Here is a 27,377-nt window from a genome sequence, read left to right on the forward strand (position 1 = left end):
TCAAATCTCACCTTAAGTTGTAATAATCCCCACATGCCAAAGGCAGGCCAGGTGGAGATAATCGAATCATGGGGGCGATCCCCCATACTGTTCTCTGGTAGTGAATAAGTCTCGTGATATCTGATTGTTATGTGAATAGGAGTTCTCCTGCACGTGCTCTCTTGCCTGCCACCATGTAAGGCGTGCCTTTTCTTCTCCTTGCCTTCCACCATGATGGTGAGGCCTCCCCAGCCATGTGGAACTGTGAATCCACTAAACCCCTATTTCTTTATAAATTACCCCATCTCTGGTATGTCTTTATTAGCAGCATGGGAACAGGCTAATACAGTTCCTCAATGGGATTAGTTCCCCTGTTGGATTAGTTCTAATCTCCCATAGTGGTTACTAGCTTGATAGCACACCCTTTATAGGGTGTCTTCCCTTCCCTGTCTAACCTACCCTGCAGATATTTCATGACCTCCTTGAGAGACTACTTTTGCTCAAATCCTAATCTCAGGATCTTCATCTGGGTCAACCCAAATTAAGAATTTCAGCAATCTGAGAGTATGGTGTGTGGGGCTCAATTACATAAACTAGAATTATGGGATTATCCAGGACATGCTATTCCTTGAGTCTGTTGGCTAACTGCTTAATGTAATATGTGTAGTAATTGCAAGTAAAGAGCTATGCATTGTTCCCAGTAATTTAGTTATTTTAGCCAAATTGTGATTTGCTAGCTTTCTTTTATTAGCAGCTCCTCAGCTTCTCTCTGGGGAGCCCCACTTCCCACCCTCAATCGTTAGCTCTGGTGTCAGGCTTATGACTCATGCCTGTCCAATAAAAGCGTCACGTCTCCCTGCCACTGTGAAGGGCTCCGCATGGCACACAACCCAAGCCAGACCCATGGGCCCTTTCCACTGGTTGCTAAACTAGGAAGATGTGAGGCAGGAACCCTGGGAACCAAAACATGGAGGGGAGCCAGCCTGGCAGCCAGGTCAGCCTGAGGAAAGCAGGATGAGGGAGAATTGGTCCTGATAACATTCACACCCTAGGTCCAGCCATGCCTGCTCTTTGCCGTCACATGAGCTGTTTTTCTGTTGCTTGCAGTGGAACCAGTCCTGACCATGCTGCTGAACTGAGGAGCGGGGGTTCTCTGGGTCGGGGGTAGGGTTGCAAATTCCCTTCTCAGAAGTTGCTTCCCTAATGAGGATTGCAAGCCACTTTGCGAGCGTGGTTGCCCAGAAGATTCTTGGCTCTGGGACCAGGCCTACATCCAAGACTAACTTCCATGAAGGCCACAGGTACATTCTGGGACCCAGTTCTGGCTTTGGATAGTGTTGAGAAACTTGCTTTTCCAGAAGGCAGCTGCGCAGAGGGTGAGTCAAAGCATAGGGTACAGTGGCCGTGTGAAGTGCTGAGTACCTGACACATGGCTGTGTCCTTCTGCACCAGCCGGATTCCCCTTGGAAGGCAGTCCCCGGAACACAGTGCCATGTGGCCCCTCGGGGTCCCCAGATTCCTGTTTCTGAGGCTCTGAGAAAACGGACATATGGACCTCCGCCATCTGGCAGCCTCACAGCAGGCACTGCAGCATTCAGTTTGTAGGGTCACTGGTGAGATGGTGCTGCTGCCCTAAATGGGCCTTGACCCATGCCTGGGGTGCCTTGTGCGGAGACCTTGGCCACCGGCTGACTTACAGCAAGAAGAGAAGGTCTGCGAAGGGCCACACTGGCTATAGCCACGAAGAGCAGTTGGAATAGGAGAGGCTGGTACCTGCAGCAATCGAGGTCACAAACATGACAGGATAGGAACAGGTGGAGACCAGGGAGGGGAAGGCACAGTATGTGTCTCTGCAAACCAGGACCCATCTTGTGGGAAGGCAGGAGACACCACGACGCAGGGGCTGAGATTGATAGGAGGCTGGGGGCCCAGGGTGAACAGCCGAGGACTCTGGGGACTGGGCAAGCAGACAGATGACGGACCGCTTTGACATGGCCAGTTGATGTGGTTGAGGCAAAAGTGCTGTGTCCCGATGTAGAATTGCCATTTATAATTTATCAGTGATGTTCCCATCACCATCTCTGGCAGGTGATGGGGTGAGGCTTAGGGCTGGGGTCTGATTGGATCTGATTTGCTCACTACTTGGTGAAAGTAATTACTTGGCTGAACATTTAATGGTTTGGTTTGTAGGCTGTGTTAAATGTCCCTGTGTAAAAAAAAGCCTCATCAAAATGTCAGTGACAACTCACCCCTTATCATATCTCAGCAAGCAAGAAGGCTTCCATTCAATCTTTGCAGTTAAACAGTCAGGTTTCTCTTACTGGAAGGAAGAAGGAGTGGGTGGCTTCCTTGGTGAGTTGAAGAGGGGGGTGAGTATGTCCCCCTTACCCGATCCAGGATGCCCCCTGCTACTCAAAGTATGGCTCCTACGTAGTCATATCAGCAGCCCCTGAGATTTTGCTGGAAATGCAGACTCTCAGGCCTTACCCCAGGCCCAGTGAAGTAAGACCTGTGTTTTAATAAGGTCTTCCTATGATTTGTATGCATGGAGGTCATGGAAAAGCACTGCTAAGGTGAACGTCCATTTTTTTTTTTTCTTGAGGCAGAGTTTTGCTCTTGTCCTGCAGGCTGGAGTGCAATGGCACTCTTGGCTCACCGCAACCCGCCTCCTGGGTTCAAGCAATTCTCCTGTCTCAGTCTCCTGAGTAGCTGGGACTACAGGTACATGCCACTATGCCCAGCTAATTTTTGTATTTTTAGTAGAAATGGGATTTCACCATGTTGGCCAGGATGGTCTCAATCTCCTGACCTTGTGATCTGCCTGCCTCGTTCTCCCAAAGTGCTGAGATTACAGGCCTGAGCCATCTTTGCCCGGCTGATGGTTAGGATTTCGACATATGAATATTGGGATGACATAAACATTCAGATCATAACCCCGCCCTGATGTGCAGGTGAAATTCCACACTTGGGTTCCATGAGGCTCTCCCACATCCTGATACACACCCCTGGCTAGCCTAGGCTGGCTTGAGCTGGCTCTGTCACTGCAGCTAACCATGTCAGCTGGGGATCCAGGTAGCACCCATAGAACCTGCCCCGCTCTCTTCCGCTGGGGAGAATCTCTTCCAGCGGTGGTGGTGGTGCTGGAGAGGGGTGTCAGGAGCTCAGGGGAGGTAGGTGTCATCAAGGGAGCTGGGTGGGCCAGGCAGGAGAAGCCACAGCCAGGGCCATACAGCAGGGACAGTTCAACAAACCAAGCCCCTGCCCCTGGGGAATGGCAGCGAGCTGCTCCTCTCACCCTTGCCTCCTTCCAGGGGAACCCAATGGCTCAGGCATGAGTCAGTGCTTGTCCCCGAGGTGGCCTCAGGGATGGGGAAGGGAGCATCTGGCCACTTTGGTTCTCTCCTGGATCTGCCTCCCCTAAATCTGTGCACACACCAAGAGCATTGTAATTCCCCAAGAAAACACCCAGTCAGGCGGGGCACGGTGGCTCACGCCTGTAATCCCAGCACTTTGGGAAGCTGAGGTGGGGGGAATCACGAGGTCAGGAGTTCAAGACCAGCCTGGCCAACATGGTGAAACCCCATCTCTACTAAAAAAATACAAAAATTAGCTGGGCGTGGTGGTGGGCACCTGTAGTCCCAGCTACTCGGAGGCTGAGGCAGGAGAATCGCTTGAACTCGGGAGGCAGAGGTTCCAGTGAGCCGAGACCTTGCCACTGCATTCCAGCCTGGGTGACAGACTGAGACTCCGTCTCACAAAACAAAACAGAACAAAACAAAAACAGAAAACACCCAATCTGTGCCCTGATGAAGGAAAATGGTTGCTGGCTATCACATAGCAGCATGGTCTGTGTTCTCATCAGAGCCTAGGGCAAGGACAGAGAGGGAAGTCATTTATTTGGGGGTCAGTCTCGAAAGTGGGAGAAGGAGCAAGAGAGAGTGAGTCTGGAAGAAGAAAAAGCCACGAAATGTTGTGCTATGGAGTTTGCTGCTTGGGCCACAGGGGTGTGACTGTATGCTGAGGGGCAGGCACAATCCTCCCGGAAGGATGAACCTGTGGACAGGAAGATGCAGCCATTCACCTGCAGAGCCCTTCGGGAGCCACCAACTGCAGTGTGCTCCCGGGGAATCTTCGATTGAGCCGAACTGGGTATATGGCTTAGAGGAAGCCCCAGAGGGAAAGTCAGAGAGGCGTGGGGTTCACCCTTGAGTAATAGCTTCTCCTTCACAGGAGCCTGGGTCTGTCCTGGAAGCTTCCACCCCGGCTGGGGCCGAAGTCGGAGAGGGCAGAGGGAATGTCATTCACAGCACAAAAAGATTCTGCTATAGTCAGGATACAGCTAAAGGCCACATCTCTATTCCTGAGTGCCTGAGTAAGCCAGGCTGGGGGAAGATAGGAGATACCTCAGATTGGAGTGGCTGAATCATTATCTCGAGGGTCATTTGCATATTTTTTTTTTTTTGAAATGGAGTCTCACACCGTAGCCCAGGCTGGAGTGCAGTGGCACGATCTTGGCCCACTGCAACCTCCACCTCCCAGGTTCAAGTGATTCTTCTGCTCAGCCTCCCAAGTAGCTGGGACTACAGGTGTGTGCCACCATGCCTGGCTAATTTTTGTATTTTTAGTAGAGATAGGGTTTCACCATATTGGCCAGGCTGGTCTTGCCTATGATCTTATAGTGAAAATCATCCTTTTCATCTTTCCCAGTGACCTACACTGGGAATCCAAGAAATTCAGAGCAACAAGCAGGGACGAAATCTCGACTGTCTCTGTTTTTTATGGATTTCTATTTTGTAGAAAATGTACACCATAGCATGCCAAACTCTGCACACCTCTTTAATAAATAACAACCAATTGCTCAAATATTTCTTGCTTGATGGATCATTTTCTTAGTCCCCGCCTCATAAAATTTAAGGGGGAAATGGCAAATTTCTCATTTATTTGACTGATTTTAGTTTTTGACACAGTCAACAAATGCATCCCGTGGCTCTCTCTGACTATTCATTTGAGAAATGTCCACCAGCCCTATTTCTGTTGTCTCGGCTCAGCTGAGGCTCTGTGCATGGAGCAGCCTGGCTTTGGCAAGGCGAATAGCTGACGTTTCTCTAGTTTCATTTGCCCGGAGTTTTCCTTGTTATTTTTGATTTGTGGTGTGCCTGGCTTACCCCACACATCTGTCTCCATCATGACAGGTGCCCTCTGATTCACGCGGTGCAGCCTGTCTCTCCCAGGCACCGCCTGCTGCAGCTGCTTAGGACGGCCACTCTCTGGGGCTGACTCAATGTTCCACATATGCTGCCTATCACGGCCCTGTCCCACTCTTGAGTGGGCTCCTAGACTCCCACACGGGCCGCCTGTGGCTCAGATACCCCAAGACTCACTGGCTCTTGTTTCCACATCTCAACATGTGCCAGAGAGGGATGCAATGAGGCTGCCACTTCTGGTGACAGCCACTGGTGAGAAAGGATTGACTTTTACCCAAACGACAGTGGCTCTGTTTGTAGGGGAGATCCAGCTGTCTGTGTCTAACAAGACTCTTCGAGCATCAGGAAGCGACAAGGAGGCCTCTTAAGACACAGCTCAAATGGCACTTGAGCTCATATCCACAAACATTTGATAAGTCCCTGCTGTCTCCCCACCCCCACCCATCACGATGAATTGTTTCTCTTCCTGAGTCCCTTTCTAAACGCCCTACTGTGGGTCTTACAGTCCAGCTTGAACTCCACTTAGCTGTGGAGGTATTGATTCCTCTTACCAGACCACCAGCTCCCCTACCGGGGGATGGGGGTGATCCTTCCGTAGTCATCTCTTTCTTCTGTACAGGGCTGTTTAGGGAGTAGTGATCAATGTGGGTTTATTGAGTGGATACACATAGTTAATGTCCAGCCACTGCAGAGCTTTGTGGGGCCATGGTCCCTGGGGTGCTCCACATTCCCAGCCTCTCTTTCCCCTGAGTCCTGGTTGCCATGAGGAGAACTCTTAGGGGGCCATCTTTTGGGGTGGTGAGTGTGGTAGGGGATCACCTGCCCAGAGATGCCTCAAGCTCTCTACCCAAGGGCTGTGCTCAGAGCTTCCTTCTCTGGTAGCCTCAGCTACCAAAGAACGAGGACTAAATAGCACATTCCTGCAGAACCTCTTTTTTTTCGTTTGCTTCTTTTTGAGACAGAGTCTTGCTCTGTTGCCAGGTGCCAGGCTGGAGTGCAGTAGTGTGATCTCGGCTCCCTGCAACCTCCGCCTCCCGGGTTCAAGCAATTCTCCTGCCTCAGCCTCCTGGGTAGCTGGGACTACAGGCTCATGCCACCACGCCCAGCTAATTTTTTTTGTATTATTAGTAGAGATGGGGTTTCACCATGTTGGCCAGGATGGTCTTGATCTCTTGACCTCATGATCCACCTGCCTTGGCCTCCCGAAGTGCTGGGATTACAGGTGTGAGCCACCTCACCCCGCCAGAGCCTCTTTTTACAGAGCAAATGTTCTTCCAAAAACACATGGACAGTTACATCTTCATAAATTGAATCCTATATTTTTGGGGAGTGAAATTGTCTTTTGCTAAATTAAACATATTTTACTGCTTTTATCTTATTACAGAAGTGATAAATGTTCGTTACAGAGAAGCCAGGCCTCAGGCAGGCATTAAAGTACGTAGGATCCCACTTATATGGAAACAAACTTCTAACACCTTAGTGTCTAACCTTCTAAATCTTTATTCATGTGTGTATGTGTGCTTCTTTTTCTCTGTATAATAAAGTTGAGATTCAGATCGTACTTTAAACATGCTACAGGAGCTTGCTATTTAAAGCCATTCTGAAGTGAATTGTTTTTGAAATGTGAATAATTCTTTGGGGATTTATTTGTGGTGTTGGCTCAGGCAAAACCCAGAAGTCATAAACTGTTTATGGTTGGCGGGTAAGGGATGTCTGATAACCTTTGAACATTTGTCTGCCTCTGTGGCCTTCTATCCATCCATCCATTCGTCCATCCATCCATCCATCCATCCATCCATCCATCTATCTATCATCTATTAGCCCATCATATATTTCCTAATTGAGTGTTGAGAGATTGACATACAGACAGGCAGGAAAGCCAGAGCTGGGTTGATTGAGGGTCCTCCTCGGGGAAACTCACATGCACATCGTCACATATTTATGGCATTCCCCAAGGACTGGATTACACAGCCAAAGATTAACATCCCTGCTGCACAAATTAAAAATGCTCTATTATTTGCAGCATGGAGCGGACTAGCTGAAGATCAGCATCTTCTCTTTGAGCAACATAATTGAATGTCTCTCAGCCTGAACCCCTCACTGTATTGATTTGAATTAATTATTTGTGCATTTGTAATCTCCTGGTTTCCCCAGCCCAGGAGTGCCCCACACCGCAAGGCTGCATGGCTGCCTTCTCCCGAGTTGTCATTCCTTGTCTGGAAGCCTTTGACAGTTCTAAGGGCAATTAATCAGTCAAATGGAATCAGTTTTTTGCTGATAAAGGAGAGCCTTCCTTGTAAAACTGACATCGCATTTTATGGGAATTAACGTTTTGAATGGTGACCATGGTCTGTCTTAGTTAAAAGCACCAATTCATTAGGGCACAGTTTGGAGAAACCATGGCAGGTGGAGGTGGAGGGAGGAAAATTTTGCTTTCAAAGGGCGTAGAAATGAGTCTGTGAAGGAGGCTTAAACAATAATGGCTACGTCTTTTGGTATTTAGAGAGCAGGAAGATGTCTGGTTGAAAACAGGGAATTAATCGGTTATGCAGATAAGCGCATGTTAGTAGATTGTGTTTTAGACACACCGCAGACCTTGTTCCAAAGCAAAACCAGAACATTTTGTATACTATAATTTACCAAAATAAAAAAAGCGCAGAAAAATCTTGCACAGAAAAGAAAATGCAGGTTATCTGCAATCTAATTTAACTTCTTTGCTGTGTTCTTAAATTGAAAACTGGATACATGTTATTGGAAAACATCAATTACCTGCTTCAGGAATGGGATTCTGGTTAACCCTAAAACTACTTTTGCTTCAGTTCTCTTTGAGAAATATTCTGAATGGCTACAATGTTCTCTGACCCTGTGAGGCCAGTACAGTGACCACAGCTGGCAGGGCTGTAGAGGGTGAAGCCAGGGTAGAGCCAGGGAAAAGACCTCCTGGGGTATCATGGGGCAGCTGTTACTTGGCACCCACCAATTGTCACCACTGCACATGGCCATTTATTCATTTTTGCTTGATGAATTACGCAGTCTCAGGTATTTCTTTACAGCAATGCAATTAACAACGGACTAACACAGATGGGGTCTTGCTATTAGGCCCAGATGGGGTCTGGAACGCCTGTCCTCAAGTGATCCTCCAGCCTTGATCTCCTACAGTGTCGAGATTACAGGCATGAACCAGTGCACCCGGCCTTTGTCAGACTTAAATTTTTGGTAGTTAAGTGGGCATAATCACTGTAGCCTTGATTTGCATTTCTCTTATAACTACTGAGGCTGAAAGCCTTTTATATTTTTTCTGGTCTATTTTCTGTTCCATGATATGCTGTTCATGTCCTTTGTTCATCTTCCCATTGCATTTCTTTTCTCGTTTTGAGATGTAGTCTTGCTTTGTTGCCCAGGTTGGAGTGCAGTGACACGATCTTGGCTCACTGCAACCTTATCTCTGGGGTCCAAGTGTTTCTCCTGCCTCAGCCTCCTGAGTAGCTGGGATTGTAGGCATGGGGCCAGCACACCTGGCTAATTTTATATTTTTAGTAGAGATGGGGTTTCACCATGTTGGCCAGGCTGGTCTCGAACTCCTGGCCTCAGGTAATCTGCCTGCCTCGCTTGTATGAGCCACTGCACCTGGCCTGTTTGTGCTTTTTTATTGATTTCTCCTATACACATCACAGCTACCCCTCCACTGTACATATCATGCTAAATGGTGGGAACTTCCAGGTTGGGACCTGACCACTTGTGTTTGTACAGGGGCATCTGATTTTGGTAATGGGGAGTGGCTCCCCAGCCCTTCATTCCCTGGAACAATCTGGCACAATGTCAGCCTTACTGACACATTGTACCTGTTCCACTGGTATCTGGGAAGTATGGTTTGCTTTCTAGCACACCGGGCTGGTATTTAACATGACATTAGCTGCTGCAGTATTGAGTTAACTATAAAAGGAGATGATCCTTCTGGACAGAATCACTATCCACCAGACAGAGTGATTAAATTTACAGCTCGATTGGTGCTGATCAATATAAAGGAAATGTGAAACAACTTAATGTGCCCATCAGAAACAGCCTTCCCCAGGTTCTGTCCACACTGGACTCCCTGGACATCAGCTCCTCCCTGGGGCCCTCCGTACACGTGGGACTGTCCCAATGCACAATGTCTCCTCCCCCAAACTAAATACAGTCGGTTAACTACGCACTGAGCCAATCAGGACAGGATGGGTTATACTGAGATAACGCCCGAAGATTAGTGGGTGAAGCAGCAATGGCGGACTCCTCATGGGGCTGCAAGTCCCAGCCCTGGCTGCAGGGAAGGCTGTGTTCGTTGCAGCCACTCAGGGACCTAGGCTGGCAGAACACTTGCTGATGTGAACGCTGCAAGTCGTCCCTTTAGAAGACGAGTGCTTTGGAGGGCCTTGAAGCAGCAGTCCTGTGCCTTGGACTGGAAGCAGTGCGAGTCCCTTCTGTTCCCAGCTCATTCACCAGAGCTGCGGCCCCACCCACCACAGGAGGCCAGGAAGTGCCATCCTGCTGCATGCCTGGCCAGCAGAGAACGGAGGTATTTGGTGAACAACATCAATGACAACCGCACTTATTTAAACTGCAGGTGTTGAAATCTGGCTGGATTTTGAACAAATCTATGGGCTCCAGCTATTTAATGAGATGCTGTCATAGAATGAAGTATACATGAGCTCTCACCTGGGGCCTGCCAGTTTCCTTAGGACATGTGTAACCTGCCCCAAACCCACGAGTTTCAGAGGCTCAAAGCAATCTTCAGATGCATGGGAGGGAGTGTGGCAATCCCTACCTCCTCCCCAAATTCCCTCTTCAAACGAGCAGCGAAGTCAACCACAGTAAATGCACCTTGACATACAATCTCCAAGTGGGCGAATGCATGCATGATTGATTGAAACCAAATGGGCGAGGAATGGTTCTTGACTTACTTCACGCCTCTTCCTTTCCTTCAGGACCCAGGCTGGGGGCTCGCCTCATTATAGCCTTTATGTGGTGCCCTGTCCCTAGGGGAGGCTGGGCAGGTGCTCCCATCTGCTCAGTGTGGTCTCAGCCAGGTGCCCCGGGCTGTCCTCCATGCTGGGTGACACCCTGCCAAAAGTGCAGCTGGCATCAGAACACAGGAGGGGACAGCAGCCAGGCTGCAGTGGGCACCAAGCCTTGACATTCATACATGGCTGTAGAAAGGTTATTTCAAAGTTGTTTTTTATTCAACTGTTCTTCAGCAATATACAATACAGTTTATAAACAAGTGTCTGAACTTGTTTCCAATCTTTATTTAAAAATAAATATTATTGACAGTGAATTTTAATTATGATAAGATGTGTCTTTTTTTAATCAAAATGCCTCAAAAGAAATAATTTAATAAAAAAGAAAAGCCCCCAAAGAAAAAAAGTAAATTAAAAAAAATCCTAAACACAATAATCTACTAAAAATATCTCGCTTTGTCAGAAAGGCTTTGACCCCAACATTTGTACATATTATCCTAAAGATAACTGCTCAACAGTTCGTGCAAAATGAAGACTTGGAGGAAAGGCGTAGAAAAGAAAACTACATTGAAGTAGATAAATCATTGATTCCCATGAAGCATGGTCCAAACTCCAAATTATTTGGAAACTAGATGCATTATTTTAGGTGTTCTACATTTGTGTAACTTCCCCAAAAATATGATTTATTTATTTTCCATGTGGACATTTTCATGCGTCTCTCAGTCTCTCTGTGTCCATTCAGCGACTGGGTCCTCACCGAGGGCCCCCTGGCAGGTCGTGTGTGGCCTCTGAGATGCTCAGGTTGGCCATGTCTGTCAGTGTCCCTCCAGCAGGCGCAGGAACTTATGCAGAGCTAACAGAAGCAGGGACAAGAGCGGGTCTGTGGTGTAGCTACGGCCAGTGCCTGCAGGGGATGAGAAAACAGGCAAGGTTAACGCCTAAGTCACAGGAACCAAGCAACTCACAGCAGACCGGGGACAGTGAGGCTTCCCCAGGCTGGGGCTGCTCGTGCTCAGCACCCAGCTGGAGGCTGGTGCCTGGTGGCTGCCTTGGTCAATGACAAAACATTTTGTTGCTGTGGTTTGTAATTTACAGACCACACGCTTTAAGATCCTAGTGGGATCAGACACAAGCGCCTGGCCTGAAGTGGGGTGTGACAGCTCTAATGTCCAAGCTATTACCTTATTTTAATAGAAAGATGATATGGGCTGGGCAGGGTGGCTTACGCCTGTAAGCCACCTTACACTTTGGGAGGCTGAGGCTGGAGGATCACTCGAGTCCAGGAGCTCGAGACCAGTCTGGGCAGCACAGTGAGACCCCATCACAAGAAAAAATAAAAAATTAGCTGGGGATTGCTTGAGCCCAAGAGTTGGAGGCTGCAGAGAGCTATGATTGTGTCACTGCACTCTAGCCTGGGAGACAGACTCTGTCTCAAAAAAAGAAAAAATAAAAGACAATATGCTTCCTTCTCCCCAGATACCATGCTGCAAAATGTCCTCATCATTTCTGGCCCTGCTTGCCCTCCTCCTCCATGAAGGCTACACGATTGCACACAAGTCCGTTCCTCGGGCATCCCCACATCCTCTCCACATCCCCACCTAAGCTGCACAGATTTGCACTGCCATGCGCCTCGTCTCTGGCATCCTGATGCTGCTGGGTGAGTCTTTTTTCCACAGCAACCTTGTCTGTGCACCCTTTGGGCTACAGTACGGAGCTGAGAAATTACACGTTGGTGGAGGTGAGTGGGCTGGGATCTTTGAGGAATGACCCCAGTGCCGTCTGGGTCACTCCCATCTGTCTCTCCAATGTGATCTTAACCTAGCCTCTGACCTGCCGTGGCGGCCGTAACCCCTGTGCCTCACCCTGTTTCACCTGGGCCGCCCGCCTGGCTCCCCGTCGGTCCTTAGGTTCTTCATCTGTTGTAAGGCCTCCTGTGCAACTGGGGAAGGCCCACTCGTGAACCCTGGGCTTCTCACCCGGAAAGTGGGATGCTCCCTCCAGGGTTATGAGAGAAGCAAGTGTGGAAGTGCCCTGCATGCTCGTTGGTGCTGCCAACCACCCGGGGGACGTTACTGCTACTTGCTCAGAGTCATCAGCTTGAGTGGTGGCAGTTTCCAGCCCAGTCCTGCTCATCTGCACCATCCGGAAGCCTTTCTCCTCACGTCTCTTGACCCCATTAGCTGGGCTGCAGCCCCATGCCTTTGAGGAGGGGTGTGGGAAACCCCGCCTTTGTCAATTTTCAGCAGTGCAGAAGGCTGCTTTCACTCTGCCACTGCAGCCAAGACAGCTGGTTCCCTCCAGCCTTAATAAACAGAGACTTGAGGCTTTCCTGACAAGGCTGGGTCTGAATGCACAGCTCTCCTCTCTCCAGGTGGGGGCACCCTTAGTCCTTTCTATCCAAGGCATTCCCGATCCCTAATCCTCCCTGCTCTGGCCATAGCTGTCTCTGTCGTGGAGTTCATGTCCTGGCCCCCATCATCCTCTTTTTGCAGAAGGAGGAGGTTGCACAAATCATCTGGTCTGAAACTCTGGGATTCCATCTGACCGCTGTGGGAAACACAGGCTGTGTTCAAACATCTGAATGCAAAATGGGTGGTGCTGTCCGGGGGGCAGGTGAATTGTCCACAGACCATTGCTTCTGCACACAGTTCTCTGCCCGGCTGAGAAGCCTTAGGACACCACAACTCCAGGTGTGCAGACGTTTCCTCTCTGAATCTTCCTGCTTTGGGCAGTCATCCCTCCTGGCCCTCCTGCAGCACAGCTCAGGCTGGTGCTCTGCCTCTGGGCCCCTTCAGTGGGAAGAATCGTCCAGCGGTGGTCACTGCAAACACTCCAACCTGCTCTCGTTCCTTGCTCATCTGTGTCATGGATCACTGGGAAGGATGAGGGTTGGATGCAGTGATGGATGAATTGATGGTTGCCCAGGTACCTGGGTAGAATTCACCAAGGTTCAGGTGTGTGAAAACTGGGGATCCAGCCAGAAGAGCAAGGCGCTGCCTCCTGGGTACTTTGCTCACAGCCAGATTGGGCCCCTGGGCCTCACAGATCTCCTGGCTCTGATTGTTTTATTTATTTATTTTTTTGAGATGGAGTTTTGCTCTTGTTGTCCAGGCTGGAGGGCAATGGTGCAATCTCAGCTCACTGCAACCTCAGCCTCCAGAGTAGCTGGGATTACCTAGGCATCTGCCCCCATGTCTGGCTATTTTTTTGTATTTTTAGTAGAGACAGGGTTTTACCATGTTGGCCAGGCTGGTCTTGAACTCCTGACGTCAGGTGGTCCATCTGCCTCAGCCTCCCAAAGTGCTGGGATTACAGGCGTGAGCCACCACATCCAGCCTTTTAGGATTATTTTTATTTTTATTTTTTTTGAGACAGAGTCTCACTCTGTCACCCAGGCTGAAGTGCAGTGGTGTGATCTTGGCTCACTGCAACCTCCCCATCCCCCGTTGAAGTGATTCTTCTGCCTCAGCCTCCTGAGTAGATAGGACTACAGGTGCCTGCCATCACCCCCAGCTAATTTCTGTATTTTTAGTAGAGACAGGATTTCACCATGTTGTCCACGCTGGTCTTAAACTCCTGACCTCAAGTGATCTGCCCACCTAGACCTCCCAAAGCGCTGGGATTACAGGTGTAAGCCACCGGGCCCGGCCCCTAGCTCTGATCTTTATGCTTCTGCAAAGTCTGACTTGAAGGCAGGTGCAGGTGAGCCAGAAACAATTCGCGTGAGGTGATTAAAGGTGGATGCACCTGGGCATGGAACGCCAGCGCCTCAGCCTATGCAGCAGCAGGAGAAATGGCCAACTGGAAGGTGAGTCTGGCAAAGTAAACCTTACCTGGTGCCCCGTGGGACTGTTGGCTTGGAGATTTCAGGAGACATTGGAAATTGCCTGTAAGTACTCCCAACTAGTCACTGGTGCTCTCACAGTCTCACCTATTCATGTTTAAAAGGTTTAAAATTGCAAGGTTTTCAAAACACCATTGATTGAAATAGCCAGCCTGCCACTCTGTGCAGACCCAGGGTGGAGGCTGCAGTGGCAGCGGGCTGCAGTGTTGGCTCCTGGAGGCTGATGCCTGGGAAGGGTTCAGCCAGGGTCTGCTGTGTCTCTGCTGGTGCATGTCTGCACAGGTAGCCAGGGTTTGGCAAAGGACACGATCTTGTTCCTTTTTATGGCTGCGCCGTATTCCATGGTGTATATGCACCACATTTTCGTTATCCAGTCTATAATTGATGGGCATTTGGTTTGGCTCCATGTCTTTGCTATTGTGAATAGTGCTGCAGTGAACTCATGTGTGCATGTATTTTTATCATAGAATGGTTTATATTCCTTTGGGTAAATACCCAGTAATGGGATTGCTGGGTCAAATGATGTTTCTGGTTCTAGGACTTCGAGGAATCACCACACTGTCTTCAACAATGGTTGAACTTATTTCCATTCCCACCGACACTGTAAAAGCGTTCCTATTTCCCCACAGCCTCACCAGCATCTGCTGTTTCTTGACTTTTTAATAATCACCATTCTGACTGGTGTGAGATGGTATCTCATTGTGGTTTTGATTTGCATTTCTCTAAGGAGCAGTGATGTTGAGCTTTAAAAAAAAAAATGTTTGTTGGCTGAATAAACGTTTTCTTTTGAGAAGTGTCTGTTCATGTCCTTTGCCCACTGAGTTGTCGGCGCAGGATTCCTCAACCACTTATTCTGAGATATCCCTGGATTTTTGGCTAAAGAAGGACCTAGGATTTGCAACCTTTTACTACTTGATTCATCAGACATATAAAACTCTAAGTTTCCCAAATGAATCGGGGCAGACCAAGGAAGACTGGCTTCCAGGCTAGCCCTGAGTCAGTGGGGTCTGTACATCAGCAATGGTTCAGAGCTCAGGAGTCCTGCAGCCCTGTGTCCACCCCCTCCCCAGGTGTCCACCACCTCCTTTTCCAAATGTGACACAAGACGCACAGAGGTGAAGGAGGTTGCCCAGGGTCACACTCTCTTTCCCACTGTCTAGTACTTGGCCTCTGTTGTCCATTGCTGTCCAGAACGACAGGTCCTAGCCCACACTGACTCTACAAGGCAGGGCCCAGAGGGTGCGTTTGGCTCAGCTGAGGTGGGATCTCTTTCCTATCCCTGTAGCCTTTTTTTTTTTTTTTTTTTTTTTTTTTTAACACGGTGTGGACATTCCACACTGTTCCTGGGGGCTGTGTGCTGAGCGGGCTGGCTGGCGTGCAGGCTGATGCATTGATTGGATGCTAATGGTTTCTTTATTCCCTCCTTTCCTAAGGAGTACCAGAAATAGCTTTGGAGCATGTGGAAGTTTATCTGTCATGATTAAGCTGTAGAATCAGGCTGCTTGAGAGGTGAGGGAAGCCCTCTGATGGAATAGTAGCTGATTCATTCCTTCTATTAAGCTAGTATCATCATTTTGCTGATCATTCTTCTTAAAGGAATCGAAGCTTCTTTGGCTCAAGATTAAGATATCAATTAAGATATTAATTTTTAATCATTCAGATAGTGTGCAGCATAAGATATGCTGGAGCCATCTGAAAGATACCCTCCAAGAACACAACAGGCATTTCCACTTCCCCGGCCCCCTAACCCCACCACAAGCACACTGAAAGTGCCAGCCCAGCAGCTTCTGTCTGGGAAATGCCTTATTTCCATTTATCAAACAAAAGCAGAATTCCAAATCCCTGCCAGAAAGCAATATGGCAGCTCTCAGGCCATTTCATGCCTTGTGATAAAAGTAAAGGTGAAGGTTCCTCCAGGCCATCCTCTGTGACCCAGGCTCTGCCCAAGCCTGTGAGTTAGCTTCCTGGAAAGTAGGGAGAAGGGGTGGTCATCCCCAGATTGGCTGGGACTTCCATAGGCATGGAGTATCTGGTCTGTGCTATGGAATGGAGTGGAGAAGGGGCCGCGGCTACCCTGTGGGCGTCGGGACCACAGTGGGGGGCTCCCAGCTTACCAGCTTGCACAGCTAGCCAGGGAAGCCACTGCCCTCTCTCCACTGCCCATGTTTCTAGAATTATAGATGGCTTCCCGGTCTGCCTTTGGGGTAATACAGGCCCCTGCCGCAGTCTGTGGCACTAGTCGTGTGGCTGTGGCTTAGAAGAGAATTGCAGCTCTCTTCACCAGGGCCGAGGAGCCTCTGGGCCTGGCCAGCTCCCTGGCCCCTGCAAACCTTCTGGTGGCCTGGGAGCTGCAGCTAGCGTCAAGGGTTTGCAAACAGTGCTCTTTTTTGTCTGTTTGTTCGTTTTGTTTTGTTTTGAGGGTTGAGAAGAGTAAGTAAAATGAAGACACATTTGAGGCCTGGATCTACACACAAAAATGGACAATAGGCCGGGCATGGTGGCTCACGCCTGTAATCCCAGCATTTTAGAAGGCCGAAGTGGGCAGATCATTTGAGGTCAGGAGTTTGAGACCAGCTTGACCAACATAGTGAAACCCAGTCTCTACTAAAAATACAAAAATTTAGCTGAGGATGGTGGTGCATGCCTGTAGTCCCAGCTACTTGGGAGGCTGAGGCAGGAGAAACGCTTGAACGCAGGAGGTGGAGGATTCTGTAGGCTGACACTGTAATGCTTCTCCCGTCTTTCACATGCTTTCTCCAGTATCGCACAGAATATTCCCAGGTTGAGTACAGGCAGCCACTAGAGAAGGGCTGGTTCAAGGGGAGACAGTGTCATCTTCAGACAAAGCCGTTCCAGCAGTAAGCTTGGATATTCTATCACAAGGACAACCATGGAGGTCTCAAGGACAGGCCCCTCCTCTGTGTCAAGCAGATCAAGACCACTGGAGTCTGTTCTGCATTTTGTGCTCTCATAGCACGTGGATTGATTGATGGGGTCTCATTCTATCACGCAGGCTGGAGTATACAGTGGTGCAATCAGAGCTCACTGCAGCCTCCAGCTCCCATGCTCAAGTGATCCTCCTGCCTCAATGTTCTGAGTAGCTGGGACTACAGGTACAGGCCACCATGTCCAGATAATTTAAATTTTTTTTGTAGTAATGGGATCTTGCTATATTGCCCTGGCTGCTCTTAAACTCAAGTGATCCTCCCGCCTTGGCTTCCCAAAGTGTTGGGATTATAGGTGAGAACCACCACGCCTGGCTTATAACAGATCTTTTTTTTTTTTTTTTGAGACGGAGTTTCGCTCTTGTTACCCAGGCTGGAGTGCAATGGCACCATCTCAGCTCACCGCAACCTCCGCCTCCTGGGTTCAGGCAATTCTCCTGCCTCAGCCTCCCGAGCAGCTGGGATTACAGGCACACGCCACCATGCCCAGCTGATTTTTTGTATTTTTAGTAGAGATGGGGTTTCACCATGTCGATCAGGATGGTCTCGAACTCTCGACCTCGTGATCCACCCGCCTCAGCCTCCCAAAGTGCTGGGATTACAGGCTTGAGCCACTGTGCCCAGCTATAACAGATCTTTAGTCAGAGCAAGGGTTTCTTGGCTGGAAAGGTTAGAGAACCAAGCCTAGGGTCCTGGATGGGGGCCCCTCAGCTCTGATGTTCAAGTCTGTTTTGCTGTCGTCTGAGAATGAAACAAGACAGCTGCCCTCAAGGGGCAACAATGACCTTGATGGGCTGGACCTGAGCATCCAGTTAGCCATGGGGACACTGGCCTATCTGCCTGGGGCAGCTGGGAGCAGACCTGCTCTTCCCTATTCCCCATCACCTGCCCTGGGACCCGCTCAGGAGTGCAGCAGAAGGCCACGCCCCAGCTGAAGGAGGAGGCGCTGTTTCCAAGCCTCCTGGGGCCAGAGTACAATGAGCGTCTTCTGGGTTTGCAGGGGCTCGTGGAGTGACAGCAGGAGAGGGCTCTAGTAGCCGTCCTGGCTACCAGTCAAACCCCATCCTTTTGCCTGTGGGGAGACATACATGGTACAGATGCAAAGCCAGGGTCAGGGCCAGCACTGGGGCAGTGTCGGGGGTCTCCTGGGCGGCACTGGGGCAGCGTCGGGGGTCTCCTGGGGCAGCACTGGGGCAGCGTTGGGGGTCTCATGGGGCAGGATTGGGGCAGCGTCGGGGGTCTCTTGGGGCAGTATCGGGTCTCTCCTGGGGCAGTGTGGGAGCAGCATTAGGGGAAGCGTCAGGCTTTCTTGGGGCAGCATGGGGGCAGCACTGAGGGCAGCGTCGGGGCTCCCCTAGCAAATGGCTTTTCACTCTTCTACTCTACTTTGCTACCTGCCCCGCCCCCTGATTTCCTGGTTACAAAACGCTGTCTTCTACAGAGCCCATGGACAAAGTAAAGGAACTAAGTGGCCACCTGAGGGCTGTGTCTGCTTTGCAGAAGGGTCTAGTTTGGTGCACACAGTCTTACAAATTGTACATTATAATCCGGCATGTAAAAGTTGAGAGACTTCTATGTAGAAGCAGAGACTCAGGTATTTCCTAGAAAGGCCCCAGAACCGGGAACCCCGGGCCTGCTTTTCCACCAAGCTACAGGATGCTGGCGTGGGCACAGGGCTGGCTGCTCTTCCCAGCAGAAATCCTTCCCTTCATCCCTCCCTGTTAGCCCCCAGCCTGGGCCCAGGGTGAGCTGCCAGTCCTGCTCCCGCCACCTTCGTGGTTGGGCCCCTTTTGCTCAGCCAAACTGGTCCTTCGTGGGGGCCTAAATTCGCACTCTATGTGCCCACCCTGGCGAAGGACCCAGGAGGCCTGGTTTGCGTCCTATCTCTGTCTATACCCAGTTGTGTGGCCAGGCACACCCATTCCTTCATGTGGAGTGGGGGCTGGCTCTCCTAGCTCCCACATTCCCAGCTTCCGATGGGGCCCCTGAGCTTCCCGCCCTGGGAGCATCTGGCGGGATCTCCCAGGTCCTGCTGCGAGCCTGGCTCCTGGCTCTCCCCTGGTCGCACCACTGGCCCAGCCTGCTGCAGGGTGAGAACCTGCCACCTTGCAAGGAGGCTGCCTCCCTTGTTGACGTTTTAATGAAAGACTCTTCATGGATATTTATTCAAAGGGAGTCAGCAAGGAATAAGTGAGCATTAATGGAGTTTGGGTAGAAATAGTTTCTGCCGTGAAATGAATGTGTTCTGTAAGTGGGGCAGAAGTGAGGCATATCGATGCAGCTGGGCTTTAAAGGAAATCGAGATATTCTGAAGAAAAGCTGAGTGTGGGGTGCGGACCTGCCAGAGCAGGTGAGATGCGCGCCCATCCTCCTGCCCTGCCCCTCGCTCCCAGGCCCTGGACGATCAGCTCCTGGGTTTGCAGACAAGCTGTCCTCCTGGGGGTGACGTCAGATCCCCTGGGGGTGATGCCCAGAGGGCAGGCTCCATGTCCAGGCCGTGGAAGGAGCCTGAGCTCTCCTGGGTGAATGTGGCCGAACTGCCCGTCCCCCGCCTGCTTTTGCCGTTCCCTGCTGTGCCCTCTCCTGCCACAGCCTGAGTTCAGGCCTCCACCATGCCCAGTGACAGCAGTGGCCTCTAAAGCATTCTCCTGCCTTCATCACCACTTGTGCCCCACTCCGTTCTTCAGACGCACCTGGACACTCTTCCTGAGGTGCAGAACCTTTGATGACTGCCCTCTGCCCACAGGAGAAGGAGCCACTGCCTGGGCGCCACAGCTGGGGTTTCTTCATAATCTCCCATCCCCGCACTTCACTCTGGCCACTCCCCTGCTGCAGCCATGTGCTCTGATTCCCTGCAAGCATCTTGAGGCTGACCCCGCAGAACGACTACCCCCTACTTTTCCTTTGTCTAGATGCCGCCTCCTCCAGGCAGCCCTTCCTGAGCACCCAGACACAGAGGGCTTGGCACAAATGTCCATGCTGTTTGTTCAGACCCCCATTGCCTCTGCCTTCTTTTTCTTTTGCTACCCCATAAGTGCCTTCCTCACACGTCCTACCTCTCTAGTCATGGGGGAAGCCCATGCACCAGAGAGCTGGCCTAGGGCCTCCCTCTCTCCTCAGTCCCCAGCAGGCAGCCCCACCCACAGCCAGGACCTGGCAATCGCCTGGTGTTGCAACTGAGGACCTCCAGCAGGGAGCAGACCAGTCAGGCAGACAGAACTCAGCACCTTTAGGTAATGAGGCAAAGGTTGCCAGCAATCAGGGCCAGATACTGCAGCAAGTATGTGATCTACGTTAAAGTCAATCCTTATGATGGCAGGAGTTACTTTCACCTCTATTTTATAGTTGGGGAAACTGAGGTCCAGAGAGGTGAAGTGATTTGCCCAAGGCCTGGGGTTGCCATAAGACACAAAACACCCCACTGGATTTGAATTTCAGAAAAACAATGGATACTTTTCAGTCCGAGTATGTCCCAAATATTGCATGGAACATACTTATATTAAGATGGTACTGGTGGTTTATCTGCAATTCAAATTTAACAGGGTCCTACATTTTTATTTGCTGAATCTGGCAACCCAACCAAGGCCACACTGGGATAAACAGCAGGGCGGGGGCTCACACCTCCAGTAGGGTGTGGATGGCAGGGACCAGGTCAGTCAAGCAGAGAGAACCCAGCAGCTTTAGGCCTAAGGAGCGGGAACTCTCCTTTCCCTAAATGCCTCAGCCTGACCCCGGCCCCCGGCTACTTGCAAGGGAAGGAGAATGGGGATGAGAACTTTCCCTGAATGTTAATATTCATGGCAGCTGTTTAATGTGGCCAACTTTGTTATCACCTCCTCTCCAGCTTCGTCTCTCTTTTGAAATAACATCTTGCCCCAAAGGCCCTTTAATGATGTCACTTAATGTGAATGGCAAACCGGCCTTTTCTCTGAGGTCCGGCAGCTGCTGTCAGAGGGCACCACAGGTGGCCCTCACCACAGTGGGCACCAGGGGGCTCCCCAGGCGGGGACGGTGAGACTGCCTCCCTCAGTGGGGAACCCATGCCTCACTTAGGCAACCCCTTGCTCCATCTGGATTGCTAACCTTCGAGGCCGTGGGCTGCTAACCGGCACACAGTTCTCAGTGCCAGCAGCTGCACTCTGCCCCGCAAGACAGTTTCCCCTTTATCCCTCTCAGTGGCCTTAGGAGGTAGAAGCCACTTTCCCTTTTCATAGGTGAGGTCCAGAGAGGTTGAGTGACTTGCCTAAGGTCACAAAGTAGGTAGGTGGTAGAAAATTACCTCCAGTGACTCCCTAGTACCTATAAATGAGTCTAGGTTCCTTAGCCAGCTGGAAGCTTTTTCACCCAGTGGCCAGTGCCGCCTTGCTTGTCTTCACACTCTTTTGAGAGCCTTCAGCTCCAGGTAAACGGGGCTCCTGCACTGGGGGCTGCCTGCTCCCAGGCTCTCCTCCTTCTAAGCCTTTGCTCAGTCTGTTCCTGGGATGTCTAAGAAAGACTTTCATTCATTCATTCAACAAACGTTTTGTGAGCTTCTCAGGGTATGGGCAGTGTGCTGGCTGATGAGGACATACGCAGTTGAGTCAGCCATGATGTCCACTCTCTAGGGCACACCCTATAGCAGGGGACAGGAGTTAGATGGTAACATGCTCTGGCCATCCACATACAGCCCTGAAAAAATAAAGCTTGCCTTGGAGCCTGTAGGACAAAGGGAACCTCAAGACTGGGTCAGGGAGGGCCAGATGTCTGAAGGAGACCCATGGTCTCAGGAGAATGAAGATGAGTGAATGGGAGGTCCCCAGGGTCAGCAGGGTGGATGCATGATGGCACTGTGGGGCAGACTAGGGCACTGGGAGAGGGGGTAGCCGGGTGAGAAGAGTTAGGTCTTCAACCTGAGACAGGGACTCCTGGGAGCTTGAGGAGCAAGAGGAATTTGTGATCTGCATTTGAAAAGAGCACTCCCGGGTTCAAGTGATTCTCCTGCTTCAGCCTCCCAAGTAGCTGGGATTACAGGCATGTGCCACCATGTCCAGCTAATTTTTGTACTTTTAGTAGAGATGGGGTTTCTCCATGTTGGCCAAGCTGGTCTCAAACTCCTGCCCTCAGGTGATCAACCTGCCCTGGCCTCCCAAAGTACTGGGATTGCAGCCACCGCCACCAGCCCAGAGTGCTCTTGGGCACAGTTTGGGAATCACTCACCCTAGGCTCTCTAAGATCCCCTTCCAGAGCCAAAACTCTGGGACCTGTGACTGCTGGAGCGCTGGTATGTCCATTACGCAGATGGCAGAGCTGAGGGACTGGTCCATATTTTGAATGAGTGGAGCTTGCCCCTCCTTGAAGTCCCCTCTACTAGCCCATTTAAACCCCAGTTGTCTGGGGTACCTCACCTCCCCACTACTGTCTTCCCGCCCTTGGAGGCAGGTGTGTCTTGGATCTCCTGGGTCAGGCAAATAGTGGGTAGTCAATTAATGCCTGCTCAAGAAGGCTGCTCACTGTGCAGGTTCAGGCTTCAGCTCCTTGTCCTGTGCACTGGACTGGGCCTGACCATGCAAAGGCAGGGATGGTGGAACATGGCCCGAGGTTGGGGAGGAGGCTGCAGGTCACTCCTGCCAGCACACACGGGACCTAACATCAGTTCTTTCCCATTACGACACACCTTTGGGTGCCAACTCAGTGACACTGGATAGTTCTTTCTGTTTCACAGTGAGGACTTTTCTTTAGAAACACAATTTAACTGAAAAGGTTAACACATTTTAATTGCCCAGGGATAGTGCTCTGAAAATTCTGTAACATGTGCTCATTAAATGAAATTAGCACAGAGGAGCTGCCCGGGATATGTCACGCATTAAAATACGACTCTGTAGAATAGAACGTATTATGAATTATTGCCTTGTGTATTTTTGTTACATTAGTCTTTACTGTGAATACAGTTATTCATCTGCCCACCTGGAGATGGGGTTTTTTAAATGCCTGAAAAAAAAATTAATTTGTACATGGACAAGAATCAGCAAATCTGGGCCAGGCTGCATTCAGCAGAGTTCCCAGTGCCTAGCAGAGTGGGGAGGTCCACTGCTCCCGGCCCTGGAGGCTGAGGGATTAGGGGAGCTGGAAGGAGGTTGGGGTTGGCTGTGTCCACTCGCTCTGCCCATCCCTTCTATGATCAGTGACCTAGCGACTGCAGGCAGAACCATGGAATGGCATGGAGTTCGGGGCCCTACCACCGCCTGGAGCCTTTTTTCCTATGGCCTCCTTCCTGGAAGACATGGATTGAGTGTGTAGTGTTCAGTTGCTGGAAATTCCAACCTTAGATATACCTGCAACCCTAATCCCACCCATCCTGCAAGGCTTAACTCGTATCCCAAATCTACCCATCTTTCCATCCACGTTTTACCTACTTATCCATTTCTCCTTCTTTCTACTCTCCATTCATCCATCCACCCACTCACATCTCCTTTCCACACAGCTATTTATTTTTCCAGCCATTCTCAATCCACTCACCTCTCTATCCATCCGTCTATTTGTTCTCCCATCCATCCACCCATCTACCCATCTACTCATCATCCATCTACCAATCCATTCATTCTCCTTTCCATCCACCCATTACCCATGCATTCATTCTCCCATCCATTCATCCATCCATCTACCCATCTACTCATCATCCTTGTATCCATCCATTAATTCTCCCAACTATCCACCCATCTACCCATCCACTCATCATCCTTCTACTCACCCTGTGATTCTCCCATCCACCCACCCATCTACCCATCTGCTCATCATCCCTCCACCCACCCATTCATTCTCCCATTCATCCACCCATCTACCCATCAGCCAGGTGTTGACTGCAGGACAGGGAAGAAATTGCTGGAAGCCCTGAGGCAGCAGGAAGACATATTCGGGTGCTCAGAATGAAAGAAACTCCTTTGTCTGTAGGGTCAGGAAGCCTTCTCTCAACTACCAGCCCACCCAGGCTCCACCTTTCTGAATTCTTCCCAACTACTAGTCCATGTTGGCAGCCCATTCTTTCTGAGCCCTCCTTGTGCCTCAGCTGAGCCTCGAGTTCATCCTTCTGCATGGTCACCATAACTAGACCATGAGCTCCTCCTTCAGGTAGGGGCTATGTCTGCCTGATGCTCTGGGTAGCCCCTGCCCCTTGGCTGGGCCAGACCAGACACAGTGGACCAGGAACCCCCACCCCCACTCAGACCAAGCCTGATGTGATGTCAGTTCCCCCTTCCACGGGTTTATTAAAGATCCTTCCCTGGGCCAAGAGGCATTTGTATAAGAATCAATTATAATAAAAGTCACTGTAAGAGGACTGATATTGCAGCTGGGCTTTCCTGGCTTAAAGAAAACCTGTGCCTGCTCAAAGAGAGATCCAAGATGGCCGATTACTAACAGCTCAGGACTGTAGCTCCCAGTGAAAGCGCAGAGAATGAGAGGATGCCACACTTTCAGACAAATTTTTTTGCTCACGGACCAGGAGATTCCCAGCAAAGGAGCCCCACGGGTCACCAGTGCGACTCTTGTGGCCAGCATGGTGGTTCCCGGTGCGGAGTGAATGGCTCTGGTTCCCCTTTTGATCGCTATTTGGAGCTCCGGGAAGGCAGAGTCACCCATTCAGCTGATTGAAAGGGGGACCCAGGAGGGAAGCCAGACCGGAGATTCCCGGGCAGAAAAGCACCAGGAGTCTTGGCACTGCTGTTTTGGCTGGCGCAGTGGGTTGCTCGGATTTCGGCACTGGGAATCAACAAGTTGGACGTCCACTCAGAGACTTAATTTGAAAGTCGGTAATTACAAAGACGACAGGTGGATAAATTAACAATGACGGGAAGAAAACAGCGTAAAAAGGCTGAGAATACTCAAAATCAGAATGTTTCTCCCTCCACAGGGTATCACAGTTCCTCATCAACAAGGGAACAAGGCATTTGTTGGAGAATGAGTGTGTCCCAATAACAGAATTAGGCTTCAGAAATTGGATAATAAGAAACTTCTGTGAGTTAAAGGAACATGTTCTAACCCAATGTAAGGAAACTAAGAACCTTGAAAAAAGATTTGATGAAATCCTAACGAGAATGGACAATTTAGAGAGAAATATAAGTGAATTAATGGAACTGAAGAATACAATAAGAGAACTTCGCAAAGTATAGGTTTTAACACTCGAATTGATCAAGCAGAAGAAAGGATATCAGAGGTCAAAGACCAACTTAATGAAATGAAATGAGAAGACAAGATTAGAGAAGAAAAAGTAAAAAGGAATGAGCAAGGTATACAGGAAATATGGGACTATGTGAAAAGACCTAATTTATGTTTGATAGGTGTACCTGAATGTCATGAAGAGAATGAATCCAAGCTGGAAAATATTTTTCAAGATATTATTCAGGAAAATTTTTCTAATCTAGTAAGGCAGGACAATACTCAATTCCAGGTAATACAGAGAACACCACAAAGATATTCCTCAAGAAGACCAACCCCAAGACACATAATCGTTAGATTCACCAGGGTTGAAATGAAGGAGCAAATTCTAAGGACAGCTAGAGAGACAGGTCAGGTTATCCATAAAGGGAAACCTATCAGACTCACAGCACGTCTCTCAGCAGAGACCCTACAAGCTAGAAGAGAGTGGGGATTAATATTCAATATCCTCAAAGAAAAGAATTTTCAACCCAGAATCTCATATCCAGCCAAACTAAGTTTCATAAATGAAGGAAAAATAAAATTTTTCACGAACAAGCAAGCACTCAAGAGATTTCATCACCACCAGGCCTGCTTTACAAGAGCTTCTGAAAGAAGCACTACACACAGAAAGGAACAACCAGTATCAGTCATCCCAAAAACTTACCAAAAGATAGAGTATCTCCATAATGAAGATTATCAACTGATGGGCAAAATAGCCAGCTAACATTAAATGACAATATTAAACTCACAAATATCAATGTTAATCCTAAATTTAAATGGATTAAATGCCCCAATCAAAGACACAGACACGCAAGTTGAATAAAAAGTCAAAACCCATCGGCATGCTGTGTCCAGATCCATCTCATAAGCAAGGACACACAAAGACTCTAAACAAAAGGTTGGAGGAAGACTCACCAATCAAATGGAGAGAAAAAAACAAAACAAACAAACAAAACAGGAGTTGTAACTTTCGTCTCTGACAAAATAGAATTTAATAGTAACAAAGACTAAAAGAAACAAAGAAGGACATTACATAATGGTAAAAGGATCAATGTAACAACAGGAGTCAATGATCATAAATATATATGCACCCAATATAGGAGCACCCAGATACATAAGACAAGCTCTTAATGACTTATAAAGAGACTTAGACTCCCACACAATAATAGTGGGAGACTTCAACAGTAACATTAGACAGATCGACGAGACAGAAAATTAACAAGGATATCCAGGACTTGAACTCAGATCCAGAACAAGTCAACTTAATAAACATTTATAGAACTCTCTACTTTAAATACACAAAATACACACTCTTATCAGTACCACATCACACCTACTCACAGGTTTAAATGAAATATTGGTTGGCTGCTTGTTTGTTATTTTCTTCCCTCATTTTATTTATTTATTTATTTTTCCTGTTTCCATTAAGCATAAAAGAGTTTTTCAATACCCATTTTTAGACTGCATTCTAGCCCAGGCAATAAAGCAACACTTCCGTTCTCTCTCCCTCTTCCTCTTTCTCTTTCTTCCTCTCCTTCGTTCTTTTTTTAAATTATTCTTTTTTTTCTTTCTTTCTCTTTCTTTTTCTTTAAAAAAAAAAAAAGAAAGAAAGAAAACCGTGCCTTCCTCCCTGAGAGCAGCTGATGGGCGGCAGGCCAGGGTCGGCAGAGGGAGGGTTCTCCATCTCTAGAGCTATCCTATTACAGGTGGGTGAGCCTCCAGCAGGAGGAGTCTGCAGTGGGCTGTCTGTGCTGGGCGGGAGGCAGGCTCACGTGGGTGTGAGGGGTGGAGGCAGGCACCTGGCCTGGCCTGCAGCCTGCTTACACTCCCAGCACATCCCAGAGGTGGCATCTCTGTCCTGCATTCTTCTCACTAGCCTGGGTGCCAAGTGGCACCTTTATTGGCAATCATTGAGCACAGTGAGCCACAGCAAGAGAAGATGGGTGGGTGTGAACATGAAAAGCAAAATTCAGGAACACACGTAGAAGCAGCAGACGTCCTGAGCCAGTAACAGTGGCCTGAGTCCCGTCACCCCACAGGCCCATCCCTGTGGGGCACTCCCTGACACAGGCAGAGCTCCCTCTCTCTCTCACTCTATCTCTGTAAAGGCCCCAGCAACAGGGACTCTGGGCACTTCCTCTCAGCCTAGACATACCCCAGGAGTCTCTCTGGCTATATGACACGGTAAGACAGCCTTCTGCCTTCTCCCGGCTTCTCCCATGGAGACACAGCTGTCCAG

At 49.5% G+C, this 27,377-nt stretch overlaps 1 protein-coding gene and 1 long non-coding RNA gene across 4 annotated transcripts in view; one reads left to right on the forward strand and one right to left on the reverse strand.

The window, feature by feature from the left end:
- The window catches only part of LOC141581007 (uncharacterized), a 44,253-nt gene extending 32,484 nt beyond the window's left edge, over positions 1 to 11,769 (forward strand). The window contains exon 3 of the long non-coding RNA XR_012513406.1: positions 11,654 to 11,769. This is a non-coding gene — a long non-coding RNA (uncharacterized LOC141581007). The remainder of the gene's footprint in view (positions 1 to 11,653) is intronic.
- The window catches only part of VSTM2B (V-set and transmembrane domain containing 2B), a 30,752-nt gene continuing 13,738 nt past the window's right edge, over positions 10,364 to 27,377 (reverse strand). For all 3 annotated transcript variants that reach the window (XM_039465447.2, XM_039465446.2, XM_010348034.3), the window contains one exon: positions 10,364 to 11,081. In XM_039465447.2, the coding sequence (XP_039321381.1) occupies positions 10,993 to 11,081 (89 nt within the window). In that variant the 3' untranslated portion in view covers positions 10,364 to 10,992. The remainder of the gene's footprint in view (positions 11,082 to 27,377) is intronic.

This window comes from Saimiri boliviensis, chromosome 14, assembly GCF_048565385.1.
Source record: "Saimiri boliviensis isolate mSaiBol1 chromosome 14, mSaiBol1.pri, whole genome shotgun sequence".
NCBI lineage: Eukaryota > Metazoa > Chordata > Mammalia > Primates > Cebidae > Saimiri > Saimiri boliviensis.